Source organism: Neovison vison, chromosome 8, assembly GCF_020171115.1.
Source record: "Neovison vison isolate M4711 chromosome 8, ASM_NN_V1, whole genome shotgun sequence".
In the NCBI taxonomy this organism is placed as follows: Eukaryota; Metazoa; Chordata; class Mammalia; order Carnivora; family Mustelidae; genus Neogale; species Neogale vison.
This window is the reverse complement of record NC_058098.1, coordinates 67,786,695-67,814,282: the sequence shown is the minus strand read 5'-3', so window position 1 is coordinate 67,814,282 and position 27,588 is coordinate 67,786,695. Positions and strand designations below refer to the sequence as shown.

The 27,588-nt window shown below is 42.3% G+C and overlaps 1 protein-coding gene across 1 annotated transcript in view; it reads left to right on the top strand.

Moving 5' to 3' along the window:
• The first annotated feature begins 3,761 nt into the window (after window positions 1-3,761).
• The window catches only part of LOC122915419, a 31,765-nt gene continuing 7,938 nt past the window's right edge, over window positions 3,762-27,588 (top strand). Inside the window, exons 1-2 of the mRNA XM_044262220.1 lie at window positions 3,762-3,776; window positions 6,908-7,137. Of these exons, the coding sequence (XP_044118155.1) occupies window positions 3,762-3,776; window positions 6,908-7,137 (245 nt within the window). The remainder of the gene's footprint in view (window positions 3,777-6,907; window positions 7,138-27,588) is intronic.

Genomic DNA, 27,588 nt, shown 5'->3' with positions numbered 1-27,588 from the left:
GCCGGCCCCTCCCGCTGCGGTCTATCTTCCTGTGGCTTTGGATTCACTTCTCCACAGGTCCTGCCTTCCAGAAAGTGGTTGATTTTCTGTTCTAGAATTGCTGACCTTCTTCTCTTTGATCTCCTGTTGGATTTGTAGGTGTTTGGAATGGTTTAATAAACTAGTTCATCTCCTGCTATCTAATATCATCTCAGCCTGCTACTCCTCCGCCATCTTGACTCCTCCTCCTCCACTCATTTTCAGAAAACCTAGCACCTGGTTCTAAATTACGGAGTACATCTTACCTAATATTAAACCTAATAGTACATTTTGTGTAATGGGGGAAGAGGTGAGGTCATGAGCACATTTTCACAGGCTTCTCACCTATGAAACTTCATCTCTCTCCAGCCTTTGTACATCGTCCTTCTATGCAAGTTGCATTTACTACCTAGAGAGTTTCCATGATTCTTTATTTTTCTGATGTTATCATTCAAAGATAATTTTTTGAATTTATAAAAGGTTATAGCCTTACATTTTTGTAATGTTGATGTGTTACCAGGATTCACCACTGAAATGTTAATACTGTTCTGATGTTAAAAAAAAAAAAAAAAAGAAAATATATCCAAAGCAGATGACGTTGTGATTGAAATGCACAGCTCCAAAGATATCTACTGCAGTAAATTTAGAAAAGTGATTAGGTGATATCTCAATGTGGTTTTAATTTGAATCTCCTTGAGGGCCAGTGATGATGAACATATTTCATGTGCCTGATAGCCATTTGTATGTCTTGATTGGAGAAGTGTCTGTTCATATCTTCTGCCCATTTTTTGATATGTTTGCCTGTTTCATGTATGTTGAGTTTGAGGCGTTCATTATAGATCCTGGATATCAACCTTTTGTCTGTACTGTCATTTGCAAATATCTTCTCCCATTTTGTGGGTTGCCTCTTTGTTTTTTTGACTGTTTCCTTTGCTGTGCAGAAGCCTTTGATTTTGATGAAGTCCCAAAAGTTTATTTTCGCTTTTGTTTCCTTTGCCTTTGGAGACATATCTTGAAAGAAGTTGCTGTGGCTGATATCGAAGAGATTACTGACTATGTTCTCCTCTAGGATTCTGATGGATTCCTTTCTCACATTGAGGTCTTTTATCCATTTGAATTTACCTTTGTGTATGGTGTAAGAGAATGGTCGAGTTTCATTCTTCTACATATAGCTGCCCAGTTTTCCCAGCACCATTTATTGAAGAGACTGTCTTTTTTCCACTGTATATTTTCCTGTTTTGTCGAAGATTAATTGACCATAGAGTGGAGGGTCCATATCTGGGCTCTCTACTCTGTTCCACTGGTCTATGTGTCTGTTTTTATGCCAGTACCATGCTGTCTTGGTGATCACAGCTTTGTAATAAAGCTTGAAATCAGGTAACGTGATGCCCCCAGTTTTATTTTTGTTTTTCAACTTTTCCTTAGCGATTCGGGTTCTCTTCTGATTCCATACAAATTTTTGGATTATTTGCTCCAGCTCTTTAACGAATACTGGTGGAATTTTGATCGGAATGGCAATAAAAGTATATATTGCTCTATTTTTTTTCACTTATTTGTGGAGCATAATAAATAGCATGGAGGACAAGGGGCGTTAGAGAGGAGAAGGGAATTTGGGTAAATGGGAAGGGGAGGTGAACCAGAGACTATGGACTCTGAAAAACAATCTGAGGGGTTTGAAGTGGCGGGGGGGTGGGAGGTTGGGGTACCAGGTGGTGGGTATTATAGGGGGCACAGCTTGCATGGAGCACTGGGTGTGGTGAAAAAATAATGAGTAATGTTTTTCTGAAAATAAATAAATTTAAAAAAAGAATAAATGTAGGCAAGTAGTATAAAAAAAAGTATATATTGCTCTAGGCAGTATAGACATTTTAACAATGTTTATTCTTCCGATCCAAGAGCATGGAATGGTCTTCCATCTATTTGTGTCTTCTTCAATTTCTTTCATGAGTGTTCTGTAGTTCCTCAAGTACAGATCCTTTACCTCTTTGGTTAGGTTTATTCACAGGTATCTTATGGTTCTTGGTGCTATAGTTAATGGAATCGATTCTCTAATTTCCCTTTCTGTATTTTCATTGTTAGTGTATAAGAAGGCCACTGATTTCTGCACATTGACTTTGTATCCTGCCACGTTGCTAAATTGCTGTATGAGTTCTAGTAGTTTGGGGGTTGAGATATCACCTTACACCAATTAGAATGGCCAAAATTAACAAAACAGGAAACAACATGTGTTGGAGAGGATGTGGAGAAAGCGGAACCCTCTTACACTGTTGGTGGGAATGCAAGTTGGTGCAGCCTCTTTGGAGAACAGTGTAGAGATTCCTCAAGAAATTAAAAATAGAACTTCCCTATGACCCTGCAATTGCACTCCTCGGTATTTTCCCCAAAGATACAGATGTCATGAAAAGAAGGGCCATCTGTACCCCAATGTTTATAGCAGCAATGGCCACGGTCGCCAAACTGTGGAAAGAACCAAGATGCCCTTCAACGGATGAATGGATAAGGAAGATGTGGTTTATATACACTATGGAGTATTATGCCTCCATCAGAAAGGACGAATACCCAACTTTTGTAGCAACATGGACAGGACTGGAAGAGATTATGCTGAGTGAAATAAGTCAAGCAAAGAGAGTCAATTTATCATATGGTTTCACTTATTTGTGGAGCATAACAAAAAGCATGGAGGACATGGGGAGTTAGAGAGAAGGGGGTTGGGGTAAATTGGAAGGGGAGGTGAATCATGAGAGACTATGGACTCTGAAAAACAATCTGAGGGGTTTGAAGTTGCGGGGGGGGTCGGTATTATAGAGGGCACGGATTGCATGGAGTACTGGGTGTGGTGAAAAAAATAATGAATACTGTTTTTCTGAAAATAAATAAATTAATTTAATTTAAAAAAAAGAAAAGTGATTAGGTTTTTTTCCCCTTAAAGCATTTCTTTTTTATCAAGCGTCCATCAGATATATCAAAATGGCTAGCATATTTTTGAAAACTTTTTCAAGTCTGTCCTGAAGTCAAATTCTCATATGAAATGATTTATAATCAAGTTTAAAGTATTAAATCTCCTCATTTAACATATATTTGGAAAGAAAAAACTATTTGGAAATCTTTCTGGAGGAGAAAAACATGTTTTTGGTGTCTACAGTAATATAGCATCTGGAAAACAAGAACATTGGGTTTCTTGTTTCTTAGGTGTTGAGTGGCATTCCATTTTTTGGGAGGGGCATCCTTCTTTTCTTATGAATTTTAGATAGATGTGGATTCTCAGGGGCCCAGCATACACATTGAATGAATTCAAAATTTTAGGCTAAGAGTTGATATAAAAAATTAATTTATTAGATCATTGCTTTCCTTTTTAAGAAAATAAGAATGCAAAGATCAATAAAAATAGACTATGTCACAGAAGTTCACTGGGGCTGGCTCTCTGTGGCAATATCCAAATGAAGATCCACAGTGCATCTAGCATACAAAAAGATCTTACTTCTGAGGACAGGCACAATGAGCTTATCTGATAAGAAAATTTGCATCAAAAAGTTGAATTTTCACACATATTAAAATTAATAGAATAATCATGACAACTAGGACTGATGTTCAGGCACAGGATAATTTAGTCAACCTGAAGAAACCCCAAATCCTTCCAAACTGAAAAACTCTGATGAGAGACAATTAGAAAGTAAAATACCTTAACCTTTAGATTATCTGGAAACTAAGAACTGGCAGTTCTAAACATATAGAAACATTCCAATATGGATGTTCAAAAGGTAACAAATGATCTCTGATAGCAGAGACTGAATTTGGGGTCAAGAAATGGTTAAAATTAGATGGGGAAGATCTACCAGGCATTTCTCCTTTGTGTCTGGTAGCAACACCCCTGTAAGAGGAGTTGAAGGGAATCACAGTGGATGGGTGGGGCAGATTGTGGTTTCATAAACAGTGAATAAGCTCTTTAAGAAGACAGGGAGGTCTCTTTATATTTTAGAAAGATTTCTGAGGGAAGAAGGGTAGAATTTGGATTCATAACACATTAGTTAAATTGAAAACATTGTACTAAACAACATTCCTTAATAATGCTCATGGAGATATTAATGAAGAAATGAATGATTTTGTTTATTCCAAAAATAGTGATTGACTGCTGACCCTGACCCTGCGCTGGGTATAAGCCCAACAATGAAGAATGGTAGAATTGTTTGATAAGTATTTAACATCAATAACGGCAGGAGTTGCAGTTTTCACATGGCCCTTGAAACAACAATTTTCTGTGAAATAGAAAAGAATGGGAATTAGAAAACTTATGGTCATCACAGTTTAATGGTAGGACTTGTTCAGTAAATATGTGTTGGTTTGAATATATGTAAATTGGATACAAAAACAAAACAAAACAAAAATCTGAAATTCTCCTGCAGACAACATCAACAATTGATAAGTGTTTCTCTCATTCTTTGGGGCCTTTTGGTCTCTCATTTCCTTCACTCAGTCCTGGTTTCTTGGGCTCTGTCTTCCTGAAGACGTGAATTCAATTTTCTGTCATCAGGAAAACATGATCCTTTCTGGTATGTGACGTATGGGGGGAATTATAAAGCTCTAAAGCCCTGCACTCTTCCCTGGTTAGAATCATGAAACACATAGCCAGTTCAGATCAGGTTCCCCATTTGTTACTGAGAAAGGGTCTTAGCCATCTGGGGCTCTCACATTCTCTTCTTTTAAAAAAAAAAAAATGCCCACCCAAGGGGGCCTGGGTGACTTAGTCCATTAAGCACGTGCCTTCAGCTCAAGTCCTGATCCCAGGGTCCTTGGATGATAATCAGCCTAGGGACAAGATGGGGCTCCCTGCTCAGCAGGGAGACTGCTTCTTCTTCTCCCTCTGCCCCTCTCCCTCTCCCCACCCCTTTCCCTTCTCTCACTCTCTTTCAAATAAGTAAGCTAAAAACAAAAACAAAAACAAACAAACAAAAACCCAACTCTGCCCCAAATTGTCAAAATTACACGCTATGTTTTCTACCGGAAACACCCACCTAGGACATCACAAAGCATTCTTTTGAGTATCATTATGGATTCTTGAATGTTTATTTATTCAAGGTCTTATAATCAATATTGGTCATTCTGATCTTGCTAGACAGTCACACTGGGTTGTCTCCAGCATCTGGTGGTATTCATTTTCCAGGGCTGCTACAACAAAGTATCACAAACAAGGTGGATTAAAATAACAGACATTTATTTTCTGATTTCTTAAGTTCAGAAGTCTAAAATCAAGGTGTTGGTGCTCCCTCTGGACAACCCCCTGACAGAATCCTTCCTTGTTTCTTCTAGCTTCTGGTGGCTCCAGGGATCACTTGGCTTATGGCTACATGACTCCAATCTCTGCCTCCATTTTTACATGGCCTTCTCTGTGTCTTCTCCTCTTCTGTCTCTTATAAATAGAAGACAGTCATTAGATTTAGGGACCACCGAGATCATCGAAGATGATTTCCTTTTTCTAAGAAATAGTCACAATCCCATGTTCCTTGGATTCAGATATGGACATTTCTATCATCCAGGCGTGCAAACACATTTCTTCTAGTTCTTAGAGGCTTTCTATTTTTAGAGTTGTCAAAATAGCATAGATAGAAGTAGCTCTTATTCCATTTTCTGTAATAAACTTTTAGCAAGTACTTCTGGAGGTCAAATATTATGCTAATTATGAGAATACAAAGCTATGTCACATCTCTTGGGTTTCTCCCCAAGGTACAGGTTTTCTTGAATGAGAAAAATGGTGCTCCAAGTGGACGGAAAGCCCATGATTTTAAAGAGCCAGCTTAAGTTCTTGCTCAACTGTCCACATTTGGAGTGTCAGAGGATCGAGAGGCCAGTAAATAATCCTACAGATCTCTTGTAAGAAATCTCCAGGCCATTTTCCTTTTCAAAGTTTTGTTCCAGGTTTCAGGCACCTAATCTGCAAAAGCATACCAGCCTGGGAGTCAGGTCCCTCAGGTTCTATTTCTGGTTCTGCTACTGGATTGCTGTGGGACCTTGCACACCACAGGGAAGGTGGGTGCACTTCCTACAAAGCAAGAGAGAAGAGCCTGAGGAGCCCTCTAGGCAAGGCTACCTCATACCCCAGTGAAGTTGGATCCCAGGAACCAAGTGTACCGGCTGGACTCCTCACGCACAGTCTAGGGATGCTCTTCCTACTGCCAAAGCCACCGATGTTCGTGTGAAGCTGGAGCTCTGATTTTAGTTTGGTCAAAGGGACTCGGATTCCCTCCTTTGTGTGAATCCTAGAAGTCAAAAGGAAAAATAGTTTGCATTTTAAAGATTTTATTTATTTATTTGACAGAGAGAAATCACAAGTAGTTGGAGAGGCAGGCGGGGGGGGGGGAGCGGGCTCCCTGCTGAGCAGAAAGCCGGATGCAGGACTCGATCCCAGGACCCTGAAATCATGACCTGAGCAGCGGCTTAACCCACTGAGCCACCCAGGCACCCCAATAGTTTGCATTTTAAAGCCTTGACTTTTTCTTACTGAGATGTTCTTGTGGTTCACGTTGCACTAGAGGAAAATGGGCTGGTGGCCCAGAGTAAGGAGTGAAGAGTTGGGAACTCTGGGCCTCTTCCTGGAGGGGGCAGGTGGGTGCTGTCCAGCAACTTGGGGACTCTGGAAAGGTAAGTTCCCTGCACCTCCTCCCCTAAAGAACTACATTTCCCGAGAGGCCTTGCCACCCACAGCCAGGGGAGGAGGAAGAAGGAGCTCCGAGGCTGCCGCGAACTACCGCCCTCCGTTGGCAGGTCCAAGTGGGCTGTGCTCACGGGGCATCCGAAAGGCTGACTCTCATCTCCCGCAGTGCAGCGGGGATTCCGCCGTGGACCCCGCCTTTTTGCCCCTGGATTTCGCAGTACCCGCCCCGCCCCTCCTCCCTAGAGCCTCCGCTGCGGCTGCTGCAGCGGCTGCCGGGGCTGCGGCGCAGGCAACGGACAGCCGCTGGCGGTTGGCGAGGTGTCCGCGCGACAGGGACCCGGATCCTATGCGGTTATTCGCAAGGCGCAGGCGCCCCTGCCCCGCTGGCTGGCGGTTTCCAGCGGCCGGTTTCCAGCGGCTGCGGGACGTTCCCTAGAAGGAGCCACGGGGTTGCGAAGAAATCCACCCAGAAGGTGCTGGACCCCGAGAAGGACGGGCTGACGCTGACTGCTGGATGAGCCCCGCTCTGGGACCCCGGGTTCGGCGTTCTTGCCCTGACGTGGGCCGGAGGAGGGTGGGGGCTGGGATGCCGATGGCATGGGGGGGGCCGTGGGGGTGGTGTGAGACCCTCCTTTCCAGGGCCTAGCATTGTTCCCGACTGCGGGCAGTCTGGCCTCGGACTCTGCCCTGCCGCCCAGGGCGTAAACTCACCCCGGATTTGAGCCTGGTCACCTCAAGGCCGGCGGAGCCGCCACTTTCCCCTCCCTGGCAAATCCTGCACTCCAGGTGCTACACAGGCACACACGCAAACACACTCACACACAAAATAAACTGACACCTCCCCCTCTCGTTTTTAAATTTTTATTTCTGACTCTGACACCTGAATTAGAGTCCCCAGGTGTTCCCAGCCCAGACTTAACTGAACTGTCCTCTCTTCTGTGGGCTCCCTCCCCTTAAATTTTATTTTTACTTTTGAGTTGGAGTCTTCAGAGAGATGGAGCCTCCCAGTCCCAGGATAAATTTAATTGAGTTGTCGTCTGTCTTCCCGCGCTCCTCTTATTTTTATTTTGGGTCTGACCGCTTGGCCTTCCTTGTGTGGTTGGTGTGAAGGGGGCTCCTCCTGTTTGTGGAGGGAGGAGTGGCTTTCCTGGGTTCAAGGAGGCTGCTGCTGCTTTCTTGCCAGGGTGACAGAGTTCTTTGCCGCCTTTCATTTTTGTTTTTGTGGACTGCTGGGTGGAGGTTCTGTGGAACCCAGGGGGCCTGCAGGGACCTGGGATGAAGCTCATCCTGGTGGCTGTGAAGTGTCCCCAAGGCTTCCTGTCACCTGCTGCATGTGATCTCTGGCTGCTTTGCTAGGCTGTGTTCTGTTTTCCATTTTCTTCCCTACTTAGTCTTAACTTAAAGACCAAACACTTGTGCTACCTGTGCTGTCCCTAGTGTTTCTGGAGGCTGAGAAAAGGACACCTTGTTTCCTCTGGATGTCTTTTTTATTCTTAAAATGAGGGAAAAAACACACTTGAGGAAATATGACATAAAAGAATTCATTTTATATGTGAGAATTTTAAATAAAGATCTTGTTCATGAGATTAAAACTTGCTAATTATTTCTTTTTATACCCTGTGAAGTACCTCAGAGGACACACACACCTGGTTCCCAAACGAGGTTATTTACAATCTCAGATTCCTTGAGGTTTACACCATCTCGTTCAGTTTGGAATGAATGTAAATTAATTACTTACTGTTACGAGAGATTAGTTTTCAAGAGTTGTGAAAGTGAAGTGTGGTGTCCTTGGTAAACTGACCTGTCTCCTCCCTGTAGTAAAATCTCATGCTCACACAGGTTGCATTGTGCAGAGTTCTTCTAGTGACTGATAAATACTACTGCAGGGACACTTGATAAAGGAACAGATTTGATACTCTGGGACAGTTTCTGTAGTAGAGAATTTGAACTTTTGTTCTGTCCAAATCTGCAGGATTATGTTGGCTCCATTTTGTAAAGGTGGAATCAATTAAACCTAGATGAGTTTGGCTTCTTAGAGATGCACAGTACATTGTTACCAGTCTGAGAAAGTAGTTCATTTTTGAGACTGTATAATTGTGGTTTCACTTTAAGGTGCAGTATTTTATTTTGAGGAACTTTCTTTTTTCAGTTCATTGGGCTCATGATGACCTCAGTTTGTAACACAGGCAGGTTCTTTGATATGAGGCTGTTTTTTGTGGATGCATTTGTTTGTGGAATGACCCAGTGTCCTTTCTGGCTGCAGTCTTACCCATAGGGACTACATTTTTGCAAATGTGTCTGAAGACTTCTAGTGATAATGTCTCATGTAAACTCTGGCCAACAACTCTGGTTTAAAGATGTTAAAGAAATACAGTACATTCATGGACTAGTTCCTAGCACATCATATACCCTATTTGTTTGCTACTTAAAGAAAAAGTCTGCTTAGGGAAAAAAATGGCCTCTTGACCTGAAAGACAAGAATTAGCCAAGAGCAAGAAAACTACTGAAGGAAATGAATACACATTATTGTTGTATTTTTATTTGCATATTTCTTGTAATACTCTTGATTTTCACATATTTTGTCTTCAAGCAATAATAAAGATTTTCTTTTTTACAAAGATGATACCACTGACCTGGATTTCCAGTCATTGGCAACATCACTTTGGCTGGTTACTTAGCCTGTCTTTGAACCTCGGTTTCTTTACTCTGTCAGATGGGTATGGTCATGTCTACTTTGTAAAATTTGTTGTGAGTATAAGGTATAAATGACTTCAGCTTGCAGCAGTTTCCTCTCCTATTACTGGCCCTCCATCATGAACAGACTAGGAAAAATATTTTGATAGGTACTTTCCCACACCACCCCTGGTATTTGGATAGTTGCTGTAAATTTGTTCTCTCTTTCTAAAAATTAGTCTGTGTTAAAGACAACACAAACTGCGAGACACCCAATGAACTGTGGAAAGTAGAGTAGTTCTCATTCCAGTTAGAACTTATTTAGTTACTTTAATCTGACTGTGTATTGTAGATTGGCCTGATACCATTAACCTTATTTTACAAGGGTGGAGACAGGACCAGATAGACCTTGCGAGCGGCCAAGCCGTGGATCTATGTGCACATGGCCTATATGCATTGTGTTAATTACAGGTAGACCAAAGAGCCATTAGGTCCCCTGATTCCAGTTCTCCCTGCGTTGTTGAAATCATCAATGGGAGAGTAAATGAGTCAACAAAACAAACAGAAACCAAAAAAAATCCGTGTATTGCTATCTTATTCCAGCAAAGATGCCATGTTTAATTAAAGGTTGAGTCCCTACTACAAATCCCCATCTATAAATGGTATTGATGTAGCAAGAAGAATGATGTACCAGGAAGCATATAGTATGGGATGTAATTAGATAGTGGCTTCTATGTTGGACTCCATTTTAGGATTCCAAAGGGTCAGAAAAGATCAGGAAGAGTGGCACAAACAGAAGGGCCTTTTGAGGAAGGTTTTCCTCATGCTGGTCCCTTGAAGGTTGTCTAGACTACTGAGCCACATGTGTAACTTCAAAATTTTTAGTAGTCACATTTAAGAAAGTAAAAGGAAAGAGGTGACATTAATTTTAATAATGCATTTTATTGAATCCCACAGCTCTAGTCTGTATTATATCAACAGGTAACAATATAAAACATTATTATTTTTTTGCGTTCTGTTTTTCATATCAAGTCTTTGAAATCCAGTGTGTGTTGGACACTTCTAGCACATCTCATTTTACACTAGCTGCATTTTAAGGGCTCAGTAGCTGTATGTGGCTAGTAGCCGCATACGGGACAGAGCAAGGTTAGCATTTGGGAAGCGCAGCAGGAAGGCAGTTCCGAGCAAGGGGAGATGGAAGCTGGTAGTGGAAATACACATGGCAATGATGTAGAAAGGTGAAGTACACCAGCCTGCTCCTTCCTTCTGTCCAGTAAGGGAGTCCCAGGGTAACATTGGTCATGAGAAAGAGTGGTAGAATTCTTGCCCTGAGGGTGTTCACAGTGTCAGATATGTGACTAGAGTGGTATGTAGGCCAGGGGTAGGGACAGGACAGTGAGTTGGACTGGGGGATCTTGGTAGGGGGAGAGGAGTGGCAGCCTGACTGGCAGAAGCTGAGGCAGTTTGGGGGTCAGATCACAAAAGGTGTTGTTCGTCTGAGTTCGTCTGACCCTGCTGGCAGAGAGAGAAGAGACAAATGACAAGGGTCTGCAAGAAGATACTCCATGAATGGAGAAGAGGGGCAGGATTTCAAAGGGCCAAGGCAGTGGGAACTAGTGATTGTCTCAGTTAAGTAATGAAACAAGTGTGTTGAAGCCAGGCGAGGAGTGATCAGTCTGAAGCAGAAGAGATCTGGGAGAAGAGGCCTCAGTCAAGGCAAATCGAGTGGCATTGGGGCTTGGTCCCAATATTTGAAACCAGAGTGGAGAGGAGTCTCTCACAAGTGCTCTCTATATATTGATGGAGTAAAATGGACTGTTTTGGTAAATTTCCTTTTAAGCATTTGTTACTTTAGATAGGGACAAGTTCGCTTACAATTTTTTTTTTAAAGATTTTATTTATTGGGGCGCCTGGGTGGCTCAGTGGGTTGGGCTGCTCAGTGGGTTGGGCCGCTGCCTTCGGCTCAGGTCATGATACCAGGTCCTGGGATCGAGCTCCGCATCGGGCTCTCTGCTCAGCAGGGAGCCTGCTTCCCTTCCTCTCTCTGCCTGCCTCTCTGCCTACTTGTGATCTCTCTCTGTCAAATAAATAAATAAAATCTTTTTAAAAAATTATTTATTTATTTGACAGAGAGAGATCACAAGTAGGCAGAGAGGCAGGCAGAGAGGTTGGGGGGAGGCAGGCTCTCTGCTCAGCCCGCATTGGGCTCTCTGCTCAGCAGAGAGGACCCTGGGGCTCGATCTCAGGACCCTGTGATCATGACCTGAACTGAAGGCAGAGGCTTTGACCCACTGAGCCACCCAGGAGCCCCTCGCTTACAATTTTAAATGTTGCCATTTAAAGTTATTTTATTATTTGCATTTTCCTCTCATTTTTATTAACTACAAACATATGTTGAAACTGTGTGTTGTAAGTTAGCTTACCATTTCCTGGATGGCTGAATTGTTTCCTTCCTTTCGCTCTTTCTTTTTTTCTCTGATCTGAATAATACTGCTCTAAGCATCTTGGGAAGCAGCTTTGTCTCTAATTTGTGTCATTTCCTTAGGACAGATTCCACTGAAGTCAAATTGCTGGATTTGAACATGTTTATGACTCAGTTGACTGCTCTCATTTCCTAAATGTTGCTCCCAGTGAGCCTACTAGCGGCAAGGATTGAGACTACCATGTGCACTGTAGTCCGACTAGCAATAGACACATTGGTGTAATTTGATCATTGGAGGGAGGCATCTTGGAGAATGGGAGTGTTGGGAGGAGGGCCAGAGGAGTTAGGTGGAGATCCTGGCTAATGATAGGGAAAGATGAATTTGGTGTTAGGGGCATTGATTTTGAGAAAAGGGCAAGATCCAAGTGGAGATGTCTGGGAGGTTGTGGGACAGGGGGTCTGGAACATAATAGTAGGGTAGAAAGCTATGGTATGGTTGTTTATTTTCATCCTGGTTCCATCACATCTTCCCACAACCTCTGATGCAGGCAGTGTTCCTACCCTCCACTGAGAGGGTGCAGACACTGAGGCTCAGTGAGCTTAACTGCTTGTCTGTCAGCACCCAGTCAGTTAGCGGCAGAGCTGGGATTCCTGATTCTAAAGGCCGTGTTGTACCTCTGCTAGTTATCTGACCCAAAAGCATATTTATATATCAGAAAATATATTTACCCACCACACTGGATAGTAACATAGAAACAAAAGCCCTAGGGTTTTTGCATGTCTCCCAAAAATATTGCTTGGACTTGTGCTGTTCTCTTCCTAGTCTGTTTTACTAGATTCTTCTAGGGAGACTTATATTCTAGGGAGACTTATATCTCTAGGGAGACTAGAGACTTCTAGGGAGGCTATATTTGATTTCAGGATGGCAGAAGATAAAAAGACTCCCTTTGTGTTTTCCTGTTTATTGGCCTCTCAGGGCCTTGGGTAGGCTGAGTAGGTGGTAAAATATTCGTATGGATGTTAGTGTCAAAGGACATTCTACAACCAGAGCAAAGCCTGAGGTGTAATTTCAGGCTCTTCAGGATGTCTTTGTTTTGTCTCTCTCATATAACCTTGTTTGAAGCAAAGTCACCTTGCCATAATGCTCACGTTCCTAATTTTTCATCAGTTACCAACATTTTATGTTTGTAGCCTCAGGAACGTGAGATGAACTTTGGACACAGATGTGTTTTTATCAGAAATACACTGCTCCCTGCCTCTAGGGCTCAGGAATGTCTGGACTTCTGATGGGTGAGAGAAGTATGAACCGGGGATAAAAGTCCAATGGAGCTCAGATGTTTTGTTTGGGACAACTGAAAAAGGCGGACTTCCTCCTTTTATTCTGAGAAGAGAGTTAATTGATAGGTCCAGAATATTTTGATGTAAACTTTTTTTAACTTGTATTTTGATTTTGTTGGTGTTTTACTTGTAATTGGGCATGGATCATTTTACTAGCTGTTTAGAATACTGACCTTTCTACAGATAAAACTGTAGATAATTGTTCATTTTTTAAAAATTGTCTTTCAAAATGGCAAATTGATTCCATTTAAACTTTAATTTTTTTTATTTATTTTTTATTATCAACATAACAGTATTCATTATTTTTGCACCACACCCAGTGCTCCATGCAATCCGTGCCCTCTATAATACCCACCACCTGGTACCCCGACCTCCCACCCCCCGCCCCTTCAAAACCTTCAGATTGTTTTTCAGAGTCCATAGTCTCTCATGGTTCACCTCCCCTTCCAATTTCCCCCAACTCCCTTCTCCTCTCTAACTCCCCATATCCTCCATGCTATTTGTTATGCTCCACAAATAAGTGAAACCATATGATAACTGACTCTCTCTGCTTGACTTATTTCACTCAGCATAATCTCTTCCAATCCCGTCCATGTTGCTACAAAAGTTGGGTATTCGTCCTTTCTGATGGAGGCATAATACTCCATAGTGTATATGGACCACATTTTCCTTATCCATTCATCTGTTGAAGGGCATCTTGGTTCTTTCCATAGTTTGGCAACCGTGGCCATTGCTGCTATAAACATTGGGGTACAGATGGCCCTTCTTTTCACAACATCTGTATCTTTGGGGTAAATACCCAGGAGTGCAATTGCAGGGTCATAGGGAAGTTCTGTTTTTAATTTCTTGAGGAATCTCCACACTGTTCTCCAAAGAGGCTGCACCAACTTGCATTCCCACCAATAGTGGAAGAGGGTTCCACTTTCTCCACATCTTCTCCAACACATGTTGTTTCCTGTCTTGCTAATTTTGGCCATTCTAACTGATGTAAGGTGATATCTCAATGTAGTTTTAATGTGAATCTCCCTGATGGCTAGTGATGATGAACATTTTTTCATGTGTCTGATAGCCATTTGTATGTCTTTATTGGAGAAGTGTCTGTCCATATCTTCTGCCCATTTTTTGATATGATTGTCTGTTTTGTGTGTGTTGAGTTTGAGGAGTTCATTATAGATCCTGGATATCAACCTTTAAGTTTTTTTAAAGGAGGAATATGTTATTGTACTGTAATATATAAAAGTAGTAGACAACTATGCTGTCTTCAGATTTAAAAGAAATTTCAGTTCCATACACATTTTCTCATGAGTGTATGAGTGAGTGTGTGTGTCTCTGTCTGTCTGTCTATCTGCTCGGGAGGGCTGTGTATTCAGATATTCATAGGGCAGAATCCCAGAACCTATGCCTCTTGGAGAGGTTGCCAATGCTTCCTGAGGGAGATGCGGTCTGAGGTGGATTTGGAGTGATGAATATGGAGTTTTCCCAGGGGACAGATTGGGGATGAGGGGATTGCAGAGAGAGGAACTTGTGTGAAGGCAATGGTGTGGCCACCATGGAGTTAAGTGTCCATTGGCTTTTATCCTGTGGTGTGGTAGTTCTTGGGAGCCAGGAAGACCTAAGTAGAGGGCAGGGGCCAGATCCAGTTTTGCCCCCTTGATGATTGGCCCAAGATTCTCAGACTTTCTGAGATTTGAAACATGAGTGCCAGGGGAGTGTGAGCTCCCATCTTTTGGATTGCAGACCCTGAAGGTGTAGCATATGCTGCCAGCGTTCATCTTTCCCCAGCGTGAAGGGAACCTACATCAAATGGAATCCATAATGAGAGGGAAGTGGGGCAGAGAGATGGAGGGTGAGAGGAGTGCAGTGGACGCTTTGTGAGCTGAGAGGTCCGGCTGAGTCTGTGCCATCTCCAACTCTGAGTTTCTTGGTTGCAGGTGCCAGTAACACCCTGTTTTTGCTTCAGCTAGCTTGAGTCATAGTTCTGGGTCTTGAAATGGAAAGAATACAGATTCATATGCCAGAAAGAGAGGGAAGAAATCCCAGGTCAAGGATGGGCGGGTGGGTGGGTATGTGTGGGTGTGCTTTTTCTAAGAGCTGAGCCAATTGATCTTATATATATGTAGAAGAAGGAACTAGTGAAAGAACAAAATTGAAGAAGCAGTGCAGAGAAGGGGAATACAAATGATGGACAAAGGTGAGGCCTTCAGTGGGATGAAGGGTGTGGAGCAGATCAGGCTTGATAAGAGGGACATCACTTCCTCTAAGGCCACTTGGAGGAACTTAGAATGGGGTCCTAGATGTGGAGCGAGCTCTCTTGCCCTGGCTTCTGTTTTCTCTGTGAAGGTAAGAGATAGACTTGGCTACTGAGCCAGTTTTCTTGCCCGTGTAGTAATAGGGACTAAGGGTGTCTTGTTCCCTCTCCCATGCCTTAAAACAAAGGAACTACTATAATCAGTAAGACCTGTTACTGATTATTGTTGTTCTTTGGGGGAACACTCTCATAAATGCATTTAACTTATGTATTCAGTAATTGGCCTGAAGCCAGGAAATGTATATATATGTAAAACAAGGACAGTTAGGGGTGCACATATTGTTTGGCCTTCCACTCAGTGACTATGTGTCCCCAAGTGCAGTGGGTGGGCCCAGGGAAGTGCTGTGTTCTCAATGGTCTCCTTTCCTTCATGCCTCTCCTCTGTGGGACCATCTGTCCTGCTGAGTGTGGCTCTAGTGGCTAAGGGTAATTTTGATCTTCTCCATTTTTGCCTTGAATGCCACTTCACCTCACATAAGATGTCTTGGGATTATACATATTCGTGTGGCACCTTGCCCTTTTGCAGTGTTTTCTTATATTCTCATTGGATCAATATGCTGCCTGAAGCTACCAGTTCAGAAAGGACTTACCTTTCAGATTCTTAGTCAAACTTTGTTTCTGACGTAGTTCTGAATGGCCATTTCAAGTTTTTAACTGTGATTTTTATAAAAGAGAGATTTCATTACCATTTTTATGTCTTTTGTAATATTTTAGAAACTGAACCCACATCTGAAAGGCATTTTAACAGTAAATATTTCATTTTACTATTGCAACTATGCTTTAGCCTAAAAAGATAAGAAGCCCTATGATATTGTCTTGCGTTTGATTTTAAGTGATGGCACATATTCACTGAACGTCAACCAGGGTTTCAAGGACAAATAGTTACTAGTGACACTGCCTGTGCCCCACTGTGGGACCATGAGAATCTATCACTTAGGCCTCTGCTTTGGGTATCATGACTGACTGATGGCTCCAGATGCTGCCCTCTAGATTCACCACCACTTCTTAGCCAAAGCTTAGCTTCTCTTTGGCTATTTGCAGTTACTGAGCAAGTGGGGATACTACTGTGGTCCACTCATGCAAGATCCAGATGCCTCTGAAGGGTGACTCTGGCTTGAGGACTCCCAATGGGTTGGTCAAGACCCTCTTCAGACTGAGTTGGGAGTCTGAAATCCTTCCTTCCAGCCCTCCTTCCTTCCCTGTCTCCTTCACAGAGGGTCAGACCTGCATTGTGGTTCAACCTCCCCATGCCTTCTCAGGTCTCTCCCTTTTCCCCTTCACAGCCAGTTCCCCTAATAAATCTCCTACAGGTGTAATGCTGTCTTGGTGTCTCCTTCTCAGGGAGCCCAAACTGACACACTATCCCTTTCCCCAGAGGTGTCCATCCTACCATCTAAAACCCTTTCAGGAGACAGCGTGAGGACACTACATTTTCCACATCAACTTTCTTTATCCCTCTGCCCTGAGATGATATTTCCTCAGAATTCCCATGGCATTTTGAACTTTGTGTTTGCATTTATGGCCTTTGGCTTTGTTTCTGCTGGATGTCTCCTCCTAGATGATAAATACACTGGGAACATGACGAGCTTCTTGTTCATCTGATTCGTTTTGGTAACATACTTCTTTATTTGTAATCATAATAATTAGCATTTAGTCAGCACTTTCCATGTGCCCAACACTGCCAGAAATACTTTTACGTGAATTAATTCAGGTAATCCTCCAAATAAGGTAGGTAATATTCTCCTCATTTTACGGATGAGATCCAGAGAGGTTAAGAATCTTGTCCAGGGTGACATAGCTGGTAAGTGACAGAGGCAGGGTTTGAATCGAGGCAGCTGGCTCCATGGTCCTGTTGTTCATTTAGCAGGTATTTTTTATTCAGACAGAGTATGTTCTAGTTGCTATACCCAGTGTTGGGGTTGCCAGAGCTTACAATCCAAGTCTAGAATTAACAACTATTTAAAAAGCAAACCCCAAAACGTGATTTCCAAATAGGTGGGTGTAAGTCTCTGGGAGAGTAACAGCTACTTGATATTTTGAAAAATTTCTAAAAGCCTTCCTGCCCCAATGATTGTTTTCGCAAGCCAGTGTTCCCATCATTAAAGTAGTGATTTGAGACTGAGAATTAAGGTCTCCTGAAAGAGTCCCCTGACCTTCTCCCTTGTGTACATGCACTCATTATCACACCCACCCCTCTAACCCCAAGGAGAAGAGCTGTAAGAGAGGACAAAGTGTGGACAAAAGGGAGAAGAGGTTGGGCAAAGAGGTCAGAGGAGAGGGGCAGCCAGACCAGAGGGCTGTTGGGAAGGATAGGCTTGGGTGAGGCTTCTTTCATGGAAACCAAATTGCAGAGACGCTATTGTAAAATTTTAAATATACAGCAACTGAAACGGAGTCACTGTCCTTCCAAAAGGACTGGTTCTAACTAGGAATAATTCTTTTAATGAGATCTTTGGTAGTATTTTTAAGACAGCATGGAAGAGAGGGGAACAGTGACATATGTTGCTTCTTTACAACTTCTGAAAGGGATTAACGTGTTTTATTTCTATACGGTCGTATTTCTTGAACAAACAGTGTAAACCTCCATTTTCCATGGATTTTATGTCTGATAAGAGAAGGATGTGTTTGGTTTATTTAGGCTTGTTGTAGTAGAGCTTATACTGAACTTTGGGTTAGAGGTAAAATAATATCTTGTGAGTGTGTGTGTGTGCGCGCGCATGTGCGCGTGTGTCATATTGCAGCTGTTTATTTTGGAGAGAATGGTTCTGATACTCTCCTTCTGTGCCTAAAATAAGTATGTGCACAAGCAGACACATCATTTTAACTGAAGTGAAAAGTAAAGAATGAACTGGAAAAATATTTGAAATTTATAGGACAGGATATAGTTATATCCTCAGTACATAGAGAGCACCTATATATCAACAGGAAAAATTAGAACAAATGTTTAAATTATACATTTATATGTCACAAATGAAGAAATGATAAGAGCCAGTGTTTTAAATGTCACTTCAGTTCTCTAGGATATATAAACTTACAAATAAGAATGTATTTACCTATTATTTTAGCAAAGTTGCTGATGTTTGTGTGTGTTAAGACTTTTTTTTTTAAAGAGTTATTTATTTGACAGAAAGAGATCACAAGTACACAGAGAGGAAGGCAGAGAGAGAGAGGAAGGGAAGCAGGCTCCCTGCTGAGCAGAGAGCCAGATGTGGGGCTAGATCCCAGGACTCTGGGATCATGACCTGAGCTGAAGGCAAAGGCTTTAACCCACTGAACCACCCAGGCACCCCTTAAGACTTTTTATTTATTTGACAGAGAGAGAGAAATAGAGATCACAAGTAGGCAGAGAGGCAAGCTGAGAGAGGAGGGAAGCAGTCTCCCTGCTGAGCAGAAAGCCAGATGCAGAGCTTGATTGTGGGCCCTGAGGTTATGACCTAAGCAGAGGCTTAACCCACTGAACCACCAAGGTGCCTGGTGTGTGTTTTTTCCCTTAATGATTCCTCTTGGTTATCTGTCTTTTCTTTCCAGTATACCTTTGATAGAATTCTAATTTGGTATGATCTCTCTGGAAAGTAATTTGTTTGTATGTGCTAATATGCTAAAAATGTATATATCATTTAGCTTAATTTCCTTTTCTAGGAAATGATGACAGGTACACTTAAAGGTGATTAAAAATGCATTGCAGCATTGTTTTCACAATTAAAGTTTTGTTTATTGAGGTAAATTTCACATAATATAAAATTAATCATTTTAACGTGAATAATTCACTGGCTTTAGAACATTTACAGTACTGTGCAATCATCAAACCTCTATCTAGTTCCAGAACACTTTCATCACTCCAACAGAAAACCCTGTACCCATGAAGCAGTCTCTGTTCTTTCCTCCCTCCAGCCCTGGCAATTACTTGTGTGTGTGTTTAACCAGTTGGGGGATTTTTTTTTCTTTTTAAAATCATTCTGTTCCACCTGAGTGATAGTACAGTTGACCCTTGAATAGTGGGTTTCAACTGCATGGGTCCACTTTTCTGTTATTTTTTTTATAATAACACTACAGAAATGTAAATGTATTTTATTTTCCTTATGATTTTCTTAATAACATTTTCTTTTCTCTAGCTTACTTTAGTGTAAGAATACAGCATACCATGTGCATATTACATGTATACAAAATATGTGTTAATTGTTTATGTTATCAGTGAGGCTTCTGGTCAACAGGCTGTTATGAGTTAAGATTTTGGGGAGTCAAAAGTTAAATGGAGGGAGTAGTCACCCCTAGTCCCTGCATTGTTCAAGGGTTAGCTGTATATGTTGAGCATATTTGTATGAGTCAAGATTCTTGGTTGTAAGTGGCAGAAAGTCTGACTTCAAAAGGAGGGGATTTAATGATACACACGACTATTCCAGGGGTACATTTGGCTTTAAGTATGTATGACTGTTGACAGGGATGTAAGTGGAGTCCAGAACACCCACCCATTCTCACATCCACTCTCTTTGTTGACCTCCCTGTTGGTGAAAATTATTCCTTTCCACTCTTGGCTCTGTGTTTGTTTCTTTTCTGTGCTTCCGTCTCATTGTCAGGCTGTCTCTGCCAGGTGCAGGAGAGATGGTCCCTGAAAGCTAGTGACCATTGAGGAGAGTGTGGCCCCTCTGGGCTCCAGGTCTTGAGACCACACTGATTGGCTTTCCATGGGTCATGGACCTGTTCCTGTAGGAGATGGTATACTCTGATTAGCTGGCCTGCATATTATTTGCCCTGTTCCTAGAGACTGAATCTCATTCTGGCTCTGAGAAAGTAGTTCTGGAAAGGCATTCTGATACATTCCCACATAAAACAGTACTGTTCATATCTCTGCTCATGCCCATGTGTATCAAGAGAGCATTGACTTTTGTGTTGATAATCCTAGGTCACTGAGAAAACCTTACATGACATTTTATAAAATTTTACTTAAACCTGTGGGAGTTATAGTGGGGGATTTATCTAATTGGAGGGAAGTAAGGGTTTCCCTTTTAATAAATGGATTTCCCACTCTTTGAGCTCTATGTTAGATAGTATACACTTTTTTGAAGTCGTTCTGCAAGTAGATACTGAGGGCTTGCTGTGGGCCAAATGAAGCTCCAGTTTCATGAGATTTTCAGTCTATTGGGGCAGATGGACAATAAACAAATAACAAGTGTATAGTTTCAGGTAATGATTATAGGAAAATGAAGCTTGATTGGGGAGTGTGTATGCTGGTCTAGATAGCAGGGTCAGGGAAGGCCTCCCTGAAGAGGGGTTTAGTGTCAAGAACTGGATTGAGCAGGGTACAGTTTGGGAGTATTTATGGGAGTAATGTTCCAAACAGAGGGAACTGTAAATGTAAAGACTGAGTCATCAATACGCTTGATAATCTAAGGGAAGTCAATAGAGTTGGAGGAGTTGGGGGTGGACGAGGAAAGGGTAGGACCAGGTGGGGCTTGTAGGTCTCACTGAGGACTTGGGTTTATTTTATTTTATTTTTTTTGAAGGGTGAGATGGGAAGCCCCAGGGGGTGAATGAGCAGGGGAGTGACCTGAGTTGACCTTCAGGATCTTTCTTTGTAAAGAACGCCTTTCTTTTCTTTTGACTTGCTTTATAAAAAGTCTGATCCTTGGCGCCAATACTGAGCAGTGACTGGAGACAGAAAAGGAAAGAGGTAAGGGAAAAAAGTGGTGCTGGAGAAGAGAAGTGAGTAGCCATGGAATCCATAGCAGGAGCAGGTTTTGCAGAAGGTGGGCACACATGGTCTGTGTCTGTCCTTACTGTGGCGTGAGCAGTGATGAGAAGACAGGCTGGCTGCAGCCCATGGGACAGGAAAGCTAGACTGCCGTGGGCCTTGTAACAGGGCCCACACAGCAGCCCAGGCTTGTAATAGTATGGAGGCGGGCTTGCTATGTTACCCCAAATATCAATAAGAGGCAAGAAGCCAATATATTAGATAGTACCCCTGGCATGTCTGGGTGGCTCAGTCACTGAAGCATCTGACTCTTGATTTTGGCTTAGGTCATGATTTTAGGGTTGTGAGATTGAGCCCTGTGTCAGGCTCCATGCTGCGTATGGAACCTGCAAAAGTTTCTGTCTCCCCCTCTCCCTCTGCTTCTGCTCCCGCTCCCCTCCTCTCTTTGGCTCTCTCTCTCTCTCTCTCCCTCAAAAAAATACCCCTGATGTTGACAAAAAATGGAGATAGATCTTCCAGCTGCTATAAAAGAATGAGCGCAGGAAAATATTGATTGGTCAGGGTAATATTAATTTATCTATAGAGATGATTGCCAATAGAAGCCAATGCTTGGCTTCATTTCAGGAACCTGCTAAATTAGGGCCCCATTTGTACTTTATATTGTGTTTCTTAATGCAAAGACCTGAGGGAGTCTTGATCTCTGACTCTTGATCTCTCTTTTCAGTATAGCCTGAAAAGACCTCATTTTTATAAGCCATTATTGCTAGCCGATGGAATACCTGATGGAGATTGTATTCTGGAAGTTGCTTGTTGGTGCCAGGTTTACACAGAACGAAGAAACATGACTGAATGTGTGCTAAGGCCACCAGGTCTTGTATATGAACTTGTCATGATTGGTAATGTCATCATCTTTTCCATTCAGGGGTGTCACACATGTGCTTGACCCTGGGTCAGTGCAAGTTATTGAGTGGCTGGGCAGAGATAATTTCTTTTTGCCTGGCTCTGTTATTTTTCTGCACTTTTTGGTAAATGACAATTAGAGAAACACAGCTTTCCCTAAAGATACCAACAGGCCATTACAAGGTATTATCTACAACATATGTGTTGTAACAGTTCTATTACAGTGTTGGACAGAAGAAATTTAAGTTATTTGCTTTGGTGTTGGTGAAAATACTATTTAATATATTGTGTGGGTCTTGAATGTACTTCAGTTTTAAAGAGTAAGACAGGTTCGGAGAACATTATAGTTTGGTGTTGTGTTTGCTGAGTTGTTCTTTCCTTTGTTATAGGAATTAGGCTTTGAAAAATGTCTGAAAAAAAGTTCTCTCCAAAACACTCTAGCGGCTCTTTTTTTTTTCCCCTTCCATTAGTTCCCGCTCCCACCCTACTTCCCCTCTCTGGTAACAGCAAGTCTGATTTCTCTTCCAATGCATCAGTCAGTTTCTTTCTTTCTTTCTTTCTTTCTACTCCATGTACAGGTGAGATCATTGAGTACATATTTGTCTTTCTCTATCTGACTTGTTTTATTTAGCATAAAGCCTTCAAGATCCATCCATGTTGTTGTGCATAGTTGTTTTGGCTATGAAATTTAATGTACTCATTGTAAACATTGGAATGATACAAATGAGCAAAAAAATAATTGAAATATGAGAAAGCTCTTCAAATTCTGCGATCTCCTAATGTCCATGTTCCAGTTTTGGTAAGCATGTTTTCTATGCTTGCCCTTGCTTTTGTGCATCCTCTTCTCTCTCTGTATCTCCCCGTTTGTCTGTGTCTGTCTTGGGTGCGTAGCACACAGAAACACAGTTTTACCTGAATGGTCATTAGGCAGAGTCTAACCCTAGACTGCTTTTATTTTTTTATTTCTTTTCAGTGTTAACGGTATTCATTGTTTTTGCACCGCACCCAGTGCTCCATGCAATCCGTGCCCTCTCTAATATGCACCACCTTGTTCCCCCAACCTCCCACCCCCTCCTTCCCTCAGATTGTTTTTCAGAGTCCATAGTCTCTCATGGTTCACCTCCCCTTCCAGTTTCCCTCAACTCCCTTCTCCTCTCCATCTCCCCTTGTTCTCCATGCTATTTGTTATGCTCCACAAATAAGTGAAACCATAGGATGATTGACTCTCTCTGCTTGACTTATTTCACTCAGCATAATCTCTTCCAGTCCCATCCATGTTGCTACAAAAGTTGGGTATTCATCCTTTCTGATGGAGGCATAATACTTCATAGTGTATATTTTTTTGCTTAACATTTCTTGGCCATTTTTCCACATCAGTAAGTGAAGACTTATATAATACTTAAATGGCTTTCTTATGTTCCGCTAGACTCCTATAACAAATGATCTGCCACCCATTCCTCAGATTGCGGGTTTCTGCCTTTCCCATGCTGCTAGCAGATTGAAGCTTGGGAATGAGAAGAGGCTGCCTGGTGACCAGAGGCCTTTGGCTTTTTGTAATGAATACAGTGGGCTGTGTTTGTAGCTGCTGGCAGGTTGGGGGACATTGTGATGGATTTCCAGAGGTAAAGAGAAGCCTTTGGGGAAGGTCATTTCAGCCTTTGCTGAGGTACTTTGGGGAAAGAGCACCTTTGTAACCTGTCCAGAAGGAAGGTCATTCCACGTGCAAGCTGACTTTGGTGTCCTAAATAAACCAACGTCTGGGTCGGTCCACTTTTAGATATAGCAACTCTTTAGTTCTGTGACTTCTACCAGATCATTATGATTTTTTTTTAAAATCATGTTTTTGAGGCACCTGGGTGGCTCAGTTGGTTAAGCATCTGACTTCAGCTCAGTTCATGATCTCAGAGTCCTGGGATTCAGCCCAGTGTCTGGCTCCCTGCTCAGCAGGGAGTCTTCTTCCCCCCTCTCTCTCTCCCTCTTCCCCTTCCCCACTCCTATTTTCTGACTCTCTGTCTCTGTCTCTGTCTCTCTCTCTCTCTCATATTTTCTCTCTCTCTCAGATGAATCAATAAAATCTTTAAAAAAAAATCATTTTCGAGTTATACTTCCCTGTACCTCCTCAATCAATTCCTGTTAATGTTGATATGGCAGAGCAGTGTGGGAGCCTGACTGCTTGGGTTCGAGTCTAACCTAACCTCTCTGACCTTCCACTTCACCATAAGGATGGTACCTGCTTCCTATGGCTACTAGAGGTTTAATTAAGTTAATATAATCAAAGCTCTTTTGTAAGCCATTACTATAATTATTACTAATTATTTGACGTAAGTAAGATGGCTCTCTCTGCCCTCATCATCATTTTTCTACTTCCTTAGTTGTTGGAGATGGGTGCGGGTAGAGGTTACCAGCTAGCTCCTGCTTTATCTGTTGTTTTATTTCTATCAGTGACTCCCTGATGAGTGGTTTTGACTGTAATAAAGGCTAGCCCCAATTCAGATCAAGAGAAATAGAGGCAATTTTGCATTGACTTAAAAGTGTGATGAAACTTGATCCTACTGAAGGTATAGATATATTAAAATGTATATGAAGCACATTTGACTTAAACATTGTATATCATTGGTGTATATTTATGTTGTGTGTTATATTGGTACTCCCTATTAGTTAAAAAGAACATGTTAGGATCCTACATTTGAGAAATGTATGTCAAAATATTTAAATAAAGCAGCTCTACTTTTTAAAACTTTAGCACTAGGTAATTGGGTTCCATTTTTATATAGAATGACTTTTACATGTGGATTGCCAGTCCTGGATAACAAAGGATTAATATCTTCCTGACTTGTAAGATTTTATTTTCTACTTCTAGTTTACCTTCTAAATATAAAGATATGAAAATAATCCATTTTTGTAGGATGGCTATCTTTTACAACTTCTTCGGCCATAACTGATAATTGTTTCCTGTTCAACTGTCAGGTTTTATTCGATGTTTACAAGGATGTTTTTGGATGAAGGTAACAGAAAACCAAAATGCAAATGATAAGGATTTTTTTTTTCCTCCTATAAAAGCAGCCCCAAGCTAGGATGAGCCCTGAGACAGCTAATTCATTCAGCAGTTCTGTGACGTTAACAGCTCAGACCTGCTCTGCCTCCCTGCCTGCCATCCTTAGTGTCCTCAGTGTGGCAGTCTTGTCTTCAAGGTGGCAAAATGCCTGCAGCCCTTACAAGCATTGCACCCAGAAAGAACAACATCCAGAGGCAGAAACAGAAGAAATTCTTCTTTGTGTCTCTTTAAAAACAATGAATCTTTTCCAGACATCTCCATCATAATTCTTCCCATTTCTTACTGAAGTGTTATGTCACAGGCTTGAGCCTAAACCTATCACTGGCAAGCGGTATGTTGGCACTATAATTGGCTCAGCAGCATCAGGCCATCCTCCTGAAAGGACATGACTTTGTTGGGGGAGGATGAGCCCTGTGCAGATTGGAGCTCTGTTGGGAAGAGGAAAGGTCTCACTGTGGGAATGGGTGGGGTGAGGGGCTGGAGGGAAACCAACAGTTTCTCTCTAGGCCACTGTTACTTTTTAGTTTAAATGGTGTGGAAAATATCTATGGAAGTAAATTATCAATCATGGTAAGATTTTGGATATGTGTATATTTTTAGGGAAGAATTTAAAATTTTGCACTCTAATTGGTTTATACAACAGGCTGTAATGGATGCAAGAAACAAAGCTACCATCAAAGCTAAAAGAGGAGTTTGGTTCACCTTTTGCAAGGAGGAATATATATATATAGTTTAGGCCCCAGTATGCTTCAAAATCATTATGCCAGGGTTCTAGTGGCCTTTTCCTTCTTTTGGGCCAGCCTGGTTGTGCTTGGGCATACAGGCACATGTGTATCTGCTGTTGGCCCTGGAGAGGACTGTAAATTGGAAGAACAGTGTGGATGGGGGTCACTGGAATGGTGGGACAAAAGCCTGATTGGCTTGGATGCTTGGTTGGGTGGGTGGATTTTTTTTTTAAAGATTTTATTTATTTATTTGACAGACAGAGATTACAAGTAGGCAAGAGAGGCAGGCAAGGAGAGAGAGGAGGAAGCAGGCTCTCTGCGGAGACGAGAGCCCGATGTGGGGCTCAATCCCAGGACCCTGGGATCATAACCTGAGCCGAAGGCAGAGGCTTTAACCCACTGAGCCACCCAGGCGCCCCTGGGTGGGTGGATTTAAAGTGTTCTTGGTTTTGCTTTTTATTATATATCACAAGTTACATATTTATGAAGCTTATTCTTTCACATATGCATTCAATATTTAAAACAATTTTTAAATGCCTTTTTATGTCTAGCACATGGTCTGTGTGCACATAGGTACATTGAATTGATTCAAGACTGAAATTGAGACTGGGGTTCTCTTGAGTGAATATAGAAATAGGAAAAGAAGGGCATTGGGGGTCAATGTGCAAGGGCTGATTTAAAAGGTGGGCTGTGGAAACCAAATAGTAGAAAAAAAGAAGGGAAGACTTGAGCCTATATAGATAGTGACCAGATGGTGGGGTCTTTGGGTTCAAGGACCTGGTAGGGTTGAAGAGTTGCTGGAGTTAGGGGAAATGGCAGGTGGCAGGACCCCCAGATGTGGGGAGGTGAAAAGCAGTGCCTGGGTCTAGGCTGTGGTTTGGGCATGCCTGCATCATGGGACAGGGGGTGGAGGACAGCCTCCTTGAAGTGTGGGAGTCAGGCATGACCTTTGGAAATGCTGAAATCAGTGCTAGTTACAAGAGAAAGAGTGAGCCAGGCCCTGAAATCTTCTGAGAGTATGCTGGGATGAGCGAAAAACTGTGTGCAGCTCAGGTGGATGGGCTAGTTGGCAAGCAGACTGGTTGTATGACTAGCAAAGAAGCACTGGTGTGCGTGAGGGGAAGCACTGCCATGATCTGGATATTGCAGTGTGGAGCAGGGAGGATGCCGACCTCATCTTGGGCCTGGCAGTATGTGGTGTAGGAATAATGAAAGACTTACCTGGCAGTCTACAGGGAAGGAGTCCCCTCAAGGAACTCCATGTTTTAGGTGGAGCCAGAAGAGATGTGGTGCAGGAGAGGGGATTTGGTGAGCTTTATTGGATCTAGGGCATGGACAGGTTGTGGTTAGGAAGCTGGGGTGAGAGTAAGTGATACCCAGAGCCATAAGGAAGTGATAGTCAGAAATGTTGGTCATGTGGGAAGCTTGGATTTCTAGGAACATGGATGGAAACCAGTAGAAGACCAGAGGGGACATCCCTGCTGTGTGCGTAGTCTAATGGTTGTCTATTTATTGATTCTGGCGTCAGGCATCTTGTGGGGAGGTGAGGAATAGGGGCTGGGTTTTGGGCAGGAGAAAGGAGAACATATCCTTATGTTGCCCTGGGGCGCAGTAAGGGTTATATTCAGTCCATTATTGCTTCACTTTTGGATGACTCCAGGAATAATTCCATGTCAAATATGTCCAGGATGTTAATACCTAAAAGTGGATGTGGATGGAAAACATGGCACTTGAGAGAGTTTTTCTGAAATTTGAAGTCTCCATGGCATCAGAAAAAGTGTGCTTGCAGACTTTTCTCTTGGAAAAGTCTGGGC